This window comes from Camelina sativa, chromosome 15 (genome assembly GCF_030686135.1).
Source record: "Camelina sativa cultivar CO46 ecotype springtype chromosome 15, ASM3068613v1".
In the NCBI taxonomy this organism is placed as follows: Eukaryota; Viridiplantae; Streptophyta; class Magnoliopsida; order Brassicales; family Brassicaceae; genus Camelina; species Camelina sativa.
Window position 1 is genome coordinate 25717199 of NC_141894.1, and position 8240 is coordinate 25725438.

At 35.6% G+C, this 8240-nt stretch overlaps 2 protein-coding genes across 2 annotated transcripts; one reads left to right on the top strand and one right to left on the bottom strand.

Annotated features, from left to right (window-relative positions):
- Positions 1–731: 731 nt before the first annotated feature.
- LOC104747350 (uncharacterized) lies at positions 732–2762 on the bottom strand. Its single transcript, XM_010468980.3, has one exon. The coding sequence runs from the start codon at positions 2518–2520 to the stop codon at positions 934–936; it is 1587 nt and encodes a 528-aa protein (XP_010467282.1). The 5' UTR covers positions 2521–2762; the 3' UTR covers positions 732–933.
- Positions 2763–6480: 3718 nt separating this feature from the next.
- LOC147927110 (uncharacterized) lies at positions 6481–7056 on the top strand. Its single transcript, XM_087487308.1, has one exon. It carries the CDS (start codon positions 6481–6483, stop codon positions 7054–7056), a length of 576 nt encoding a protein of 191 aa, XP_087343434.1.
- Positions 7057–8240: the final 1184 nt, after the last annotated feature.

Here is an 8240-nt window from a genome sequence, read left to right on the forward strand (position 1 = left end):
GTCTTAAAGCATTCATATGTCACATTAAATGTTTAGTGGTGGCTTAGTTATAAAAAAATCAACGATCGACTAACAACAATTAAGTCGATGTTGGTTTTGTATAATGTTTAATAATTCAGATTTTAGAACAGTTCAAATTCAAAATTCATTGTATTGAAATTTAGATATAAAATTATATATGGTAATTCAAATGTTTGTATTGATGTTGACCATTTTCTGTGCCGGAATCACCCTTAGAGCATTATTTGGTCATACTAGTTTTGGATGTCTCAAAGATTTTTTTTATATATATTTATATTATTTTTATGATTTAATTTAATTTATTATTCAGCACCAATAAGAATACACCAACTGTCCACTTTTTCTCTCATCTGTGCCTCTAAGACCATCAATATTGGCAGTAACGCTCATCGTTACTCAAAATAATATATTTTAATTATTTTAATTAAATATTATTATATATTTAAATTATAAATGTGTAAAAAGAAAATTGACCAATCATACATTGACTTATGTAAGAGGAACGATTCTTAAAATGCTTCATAGAGAATCGCTTCTCACCTTTTTGTTTGCTTTTTGATTATTATTCTATTTTTAATTATGAGTATCTTTCATCTCAAAATTAAACCTTCTCTCACCTTCTTTTAATTTTATATTATTATTATTATTTGAAACTCATCCTCACAGTACGTGGGATGAGAATGCTCTTTACGTCTACAAACATCAATAGATTGTCACCAAATGTATTCATTTATGCATCTGTAAATTGAGACAATGATACGACTACAATATCTGAGATACTACAACAGCTATATGTATCTTAAGAACTAAAATATATACAAGAACTAATATATTTACAACACACATATACCAATTTATGACCGACACGAAATTGCTTATGTACCTATATTTTTCTATTATTTGCGACACTAGTTAATTAGAAGTGGGAAGCAAAGGCAAATCAACCTCATCACACCACTCCACACATCTAGTCTCATAAAACGAAGTGTTTAACTTGTTTGGCCAATAAGTTAGCCAAATTTTACCACCCATTCTCCATTTCAGCACACTTCCTTCCATCTCTCTCCCAACTCTCCAGCCAACTTCATCTCCATACTCATCCCTTCCAAACACCATCCCTCCACTCTTCGTAAACACATTCTTTAAACCCTCTTGGTTCGGATTTGGCTTCACCATCGTCACTTCTTGGCCGCTCTCCCTATCGTATAATACCGCATCAAACACAGCAGCGTTTCCTTCGCTATCCTGCTCGATTTTCCAATCTTTAACCTTCCTCTTTGTAGACATTCTTGCTCTTGCCTTCACTCTCGGAGCCACTTTCCCTTTTCCGAAGTTTCCTTTTAGAACCCTTGTCACCTCGACCTCTCTCTCCTCGTTCTTGGTCGATCGTCCTAGGCTTAGTCCAGACACGTGGCTCGACCCGATTTCTGGCCCGAGCCAGACCCGTACCCGCGACGGAAAGTATCTCTCCTCCGAGTAACAATCTGCTATCTTATTCTCCAGGCCAACTCCTCCGTTCTGAAACCCTAGCTTCGACATGTGGATGCGTATGTTATCCACACGTGCGTTCACTTTAATGTAGTTCTCATGGAACTTAACAGAGTATTCAAACTGTACGAGTATTTCAGCTTGTTGGTGAGACAAAGCGTAACGTAGGACAGCTTCTTTGGGCTCTACGAAGGGAAACTTTACGATCTTGTTCTGAATCTGGTTAGAGCTATTATTTGTGACCTTCATTGACAAGATTGGGAAATAGCCTTTCAAGATCCAAAGCCCATGAGCTTCTGTTGCATAAGAAAACCCCAAAGAACGATGTGAGGGGATGAGGCTGCTGCTGAACTGTTTCAACCCGAGATTCCCAAGTCCCACCTCCTTGGAGATCATCCATTTGGACAAGGCGTAAGAAGCAGCACGTACGATGCACAGCTCGGCGTCTACACCGAGGGAGACCAGAAACGTTCGTAACACAGGTGCTTGTTGACACGTTAGTGCGTTCACGTGTGGACCTAGTAAGTTTTGGAAGAAGAAAGAGCCTACTTCACTAGGCGCGTCGAAAACACACAGCCAAAAGAGGCGCACGAGGAGGATGAGGTTAAATACGGATGAGAAGGACTCAGGCGAGTGAGAGTCCATGACCCAGCTAACCGGACCTGGCTTGATCTCAAGTAGCTCAGACTTTGTGCGCGCACCATCACGTGTGGTAGGAGAATGGGAGATTAGTTCTCGAAGAAGCTGGAGAACCAAAGGGAGGAACGGTTTCTCCGACGACAAGAGACATGTGTCGGAGACCCATATGGTCGACGTTTTAAGGCGGTCAAAACCCTCTACTATGACTTTGAAGGTGAGAGAGTGAGATTCTGGTTCAGAACCAGAATCCCATTCGGCTCTAAGTTTGATGGAACGTGTCAAATCGCCTGCCAGCTGAAACACTGCGTGAGAATCAGACTCGACGAACTCGGGAGATTCTGGAAGCTCGCATATCCACGACCATGGGTCCATTATATTTTTCTTGGACTAAGATTATTTTTCTAGTGAAAATGTGTGTTTTAGTAGAATGGGGGAAGAGGACGATAAAATTCTTTTAGCGAGAAACGGAGATGGAGAATTTTATAGAGAGATCATGTGGTGGAGGAGATACCATGAAGGTAGACTAAACTAATCAAGTAGACCCTTCAACGAAGCCATCACGGATTCTATGAGGATCGCATCATATTAAAAAAAATATGTGGCTTTACAATATCCTCATTAATGATTCACTCTTGTTTTCTTGTTTGGATATTTGGTTCATAAAGAACCACGACCACTCTTATTTTGCATGGAGGAGGTCAAGAAAGGGGACGTGGAGTTTTAACGTTTTCTCACTTGTGGGTATAGCTACGTGGTGCATGGATTAGAACGCGAATACGTACATTCATTTTTAGATCACATAAAAGATTAACCGGATACAAATTAATCAAGTATAGATACACATATATTTGATTGAAAATGACAGTGCATGTTAGAATTTTTCCTTGATAACATACTAAACATAGGAAAACTGCCAAATGGCAGTTTAGTGACGTATTTCGTTGGTTATTTTAGCATGGAATATACATTTAAACTGACGGATTCGAATCATTTTAATATTATCGAGTTACAACCGATTCTATAGGTAATCACTATTATTCCGTTAGTAATTAAAGACAAAAACTACTTTAACAAAACTTGCCAAAAATATATATGTATGTGTATGTCTTGAAACTTTAATTAACAAACCAACGACCCTTCATATCATTAATGGCGCAAAGATATATCTATAGGCAAACAAAAATTCGGATGTTAGTAGGTAAGAATGGGCGGATCTAGGGCAATAAGCAGGTGGGGCACGTGCCTCATACTAGTTTTTAAAGATTAGCCAGTGGTTATGTGTAGTTATATCCTTCAGCTTAATCGGCAAATAGGCACCCATGAGGATTACGTGGTCGGGAGTTCCAACCCTATTTGTCTCTTTGTTCTATGCTTTTGTTAGTCATTTCTTTTTTTGCCTACCAGATGCATTTTGCATTTTCTTTATTCTACTTAATTTTATTTTCTTTAATAAATTTATATGATTTTAGTTTTGTTTAATTTTTCTATTTCCAGTTTAATTTTTAAATGAATTATTTTTTTACTGTACTATACATATATCTTAATTAATAAAATGATAGTAAAACTAGCAAATTAGTAACATTAAAAATATTATCAGTTTATAAAGAATTTATTATTTTTTAGGGTTTAAGTTTGTGTGATATGGTTAGATAAGTAAATCTAAATGTCTATTTTATACTGAATTGTAAGTTTGTAATTGTGTATTTTCTAATTAACATTTTTAAAAGATATTTCTATACAAATAGCAAAAATGCTTTTAAAACTTTGGCTCTTAAAGATGCAAATTCAAGTTATCAAAAAGATTTTTTTAAAATATGTTTTATTATATAATTTTAATATTCTAAATATATATGTTTTGTGCCCCAGTCAAAATATTTGTCTGGATCCGCCAAGATTGTAGACGTATACCAACGGATTTACCAACAATATATTTATATATTTAATGAGAGGTCTCTATCCTCCTTAATATTGTCTCTGTTTTGTAAGCTCAATGGGTTCATACTTCATACCTCGAGTCATTTGTGTTGTTCTCTTAATCCTTGTAATGATTGTTGTAATAAGTATATAGTAATTAATATCACTACTTTAACAAAAAAAAAAAAGATAGAACATAAACTATCAATAAATTTACCATTGAAATATGTATTGTGAGACATTAAATGCAAATGAAATTAGCATAAAATTTCATTAATGATTTTATAATATCTTCGTTATTTGACAGTTGACACACTTGTTTTCTCGTTTGGATTATAGGCTGGTTAATAAAAGAACCACGACCACTCTTATTTTGCATGGAGGAGGTCAAGGAGTTTTAACGTTTTCTCGCTTGTAGTTGTAGTATAGCCACGTCTTGTATGAACGGAATCTACTATTCTCTATGTTTCATATTAGACCATGGGCAACGCCGTAGATTCGGCCCGTCTCCAGATTTTTTTGGATTTAAATTTAATTCATAAAAGTCCATTTTCGAAAAAACGGTTCTTAATTGGGGACGTTTTTCGTCCGTTTTCTTCGCCACGTGGACTCGTTTGATTGGTTGTCGAATTATCTAGGGTTAAACCAAAAAATCTTTCGCGAGACAAAATTTTGTCGAGTTCTTTCTTCTCTCTCGACGGCGACGACGAAGGCGATACACATCCTCGACGATTTGACGAAGCCGTTCCGTTCTTGTCACCGGAATTTCTTGCCATATTAACGAAGCCGATCTTCTGTCGCATCCGAAGCCGGTCCGATCTTCTGTTCCGAAGCTTGTTTGGCGGTTCGATCTTCTCTCCCGAAGCGATCTTTCTCTGTCACCCGATGCTTGTCCGGCGGGTGAATCGTGCTAATTAAATTTTGTCTTCTTCCCCCAATATGAGATTTAACCTTGATTGGCGTTGATTATCGAATTAGGGTTAGAGAATTGAGATTATCGAATTAGGGTTAGAGAATTAGGGTTATCGAATTAGGGTTATTGAATTAGAGTTATTGAATTAGGGTTATTGAATTAGGGTTATTGAATTAGGGTTAATGATTTAGGTTTTGTTGCTTTGGTCTCGTTCTGTTTTTTCATGTGTTTGTTGGATCGATTTGTCTCTGTGTGAAGATCGAGTTGTCTCTGTCTAAAGGTCGATTCGTTTCTGTATAACATTTGTTCTATTTTCGAGACACAAAGACGTTGGTAAGATGAACTTCGAAGTTAAGTATGTCGAAGTTCATCTTATCAACGTCTTTGTGTCTGTGTCGTTTGCTGTAGAAGTTCATCTGATCAACATCTTTGTGTCTCGGTCGTTCTTTTTTTTTAACATTGAGTTTGGTTAAACTTTGGTTTTTTTGTCTTAATTGTTAAAGGATCATTGGTATATAGAAACTCTATTATAGGTTTTAAATTTGGTGATTGTTGTGTCATTCGTATGGTTGCTAAAATTTTTTTTACATTGTCATTCGTATGGTTGCTAAAATGTTTTTTACATTGATTTTGATACAACTTTTGTTTTTCTTGTCTTAATTCACAAAGGATTTTAGGTTTCTCATTTGGTAGTTGTAATGTGTACTTCTAATAAATTGTGATTGTTGTGTAGTTGGTTGTATTTAATTTTGGTGTGGTTTGTTCATAGTTTCTTGTTTAATTTGGTAGTTGTAATGTGTACTTGTCATAAATTGTGATTAGACATTGGTTGTTTGGTCTTTAAGTTTTGCTACTTATTGCAAGTTAGCTGAGAGACAATGATAGACGATATGAAGTTCTAGCTGAGAAGGTAGATTACTTGACCTTATTCAATGAGTATGAATCGGACATCATTTAGGTAAGAGATGAGTGTTACGCAACTGAACAGAAGATGGGTACTTTAGAGGATGTAGTTTCTGAGCTACGTAATGAAAATAGGCTTAGAAATGTAAATGATTTGCTGGTTGTTGGTGTAATGGCTATTTTCGCATGTCTTCTAGGTATCTTGTTCATGTATACTTAAATCTTGTTGGTGTAATGGCTATTTTCTCTTTGCATGTACTTGTTCTAATCTAATGTACTTGGTGTAATCTAATTTTCTGTATTGTAATGACTTTCTCTTCTCCATGATGTACTTGTTGTTTTGTGGATCATGGAGACTTGTTGTTTTCTCGATCACGGGTACTTGTTTTTTTGTTATCACGGATGCCCATTGTTTTACTATCATTGTTGTTTTGTTATCACGGGTTATCCCTACTCTTCTATTATATATATGCGATCCTATCAAACCAACAATTTCAAAGCAACTTCACATTCACCCCAAACAATATCAAAGCAACAAAAACATACAAGTTATTTCTCCTTTTCTCTTTGTCTCTTCCTTTCTCTTTTTTTCTTTGTTTGAAATGGGATCATCTTCAAACCATTATCATTACCATGGAGATGATGATCATTATCACTACCAAGCAGATGATAGTGATCATTTTGATGCTTATTTACAAAATGTTTATGATGTCTCCCAACATATCCCCGAACCAAACCAGCCACACGATAGAATTTTTATCGAGCGAAACCGGGAAGAAGACCACAATAATCTTTGGAATGATTATTTTAGTGACACTCCCACATATCCAGAATATTTATTCCGGCGACGGTTTCGCATGCACAAGCCACTGTTCATGCGAATTGTGCAACGTCTCTCTACTGAAATCGAATATTTCCGCCAAACCCAGGATGCAACCGGACGGGCTGGTCTTTCACCTATACAAAAATGTACTGCAGCAATTCGTCAATTGGCATATGGTACTTCGTCTGACAGTGTTGACGAGTATGTACGAATTGGTGCTTCGACAGCTCGGAAATGTTTGCACGAATTTACCGCCGGCATCATCCAAGTGTTTGGAGATGAATACCTAAGACGTCCTACACAGGAGGATCTACAAAGACTACTCTATCAGAATGAATCCCGGGATGATTGGTAGCATTGACTGTATGCATTGGGGGTGGAAGAATTGTCCCACGGCTTGGAAAGGCATGTATTCACAATCAACCGGAAAACCTACAATTGTGTTTGAAGCAGTAGCTTCGTATGACCTCTGGATATGGCATGCCTTTTGTGGAGCTCCAGGTACTATGAACGATCTTAATATTCTTGATCGATCTAATGTTTTTGATGACATAATAACTGGTCAAGCTCCGGAAGTCAACTTCGTTGTCAACGGAAGGGAGTACAACTTGCCATACTATCTCACTGATGGTATTTATCCAAATTGGGCAACTTTTATTCAATCAATCCGACTTCCACAAGGTAGGAAAAAATCTCTCTTTTCTAAAAAACAAGAAGCTGTGAGGAAAGATGTTGAGCGTGTCTTTGGAGTCTTGCAAGCTAGATTCGCCGTTATTAAAAATCCGTCTCGTTTATGGGATAAAAATAAAATGGCAAATGTAATAAGATCATGCATAATACTCCATAATATGATTGTCGAAGATGAACGACATACATACAGTTACCAAAATATTGTTTCTGAATTTCAACACGGAGATCATGTGGATCAAACATATACTGTTGGTGCCGCCGGTGTGGGTTCAAATATCAGCAGTACGATTACTCGTCAAACAAGACTTCGGGATAAACAAGCTCATGACCAACTAAAACAAGATTTGATTGAGCATATTTGGACTAACTTTGGACATCTTCCGGATAATGAAGATTGATTTTAAAATTTCTATGAGTTGAATAAAATGTTTTTTATGTTTTTATGTTATATGTTTTCTGTTATTAATTTCTTAATTGTATGTTTTTGTTTTTCAACTTTAAATAATTAATCTTTAAACTTTCAAAATATTATTATTTTATTCGGGGGACCAAATACAAATAGACACCAATGCTCATACTAAAAATAAGAAACTATCAAAATATTATTATTAAATATGAGGGACCAAAAAAAGTCCCCAACCAATGTGGATGCTCTTAGGACAATTCTTGGTCTCTCTTATTCACCCCCAATTAATTAAAAAAAACAATTTATTAATCAAAGAAACAAAATTAGTATATTATTCAATTTTAAAGTTATTAATTCTAAACATTATATTATAGTTTTTAATTATAATATGTAAATCTAAATTATTTTTCTATAAACCCAAACCAAAATATAATTTTGTTTAA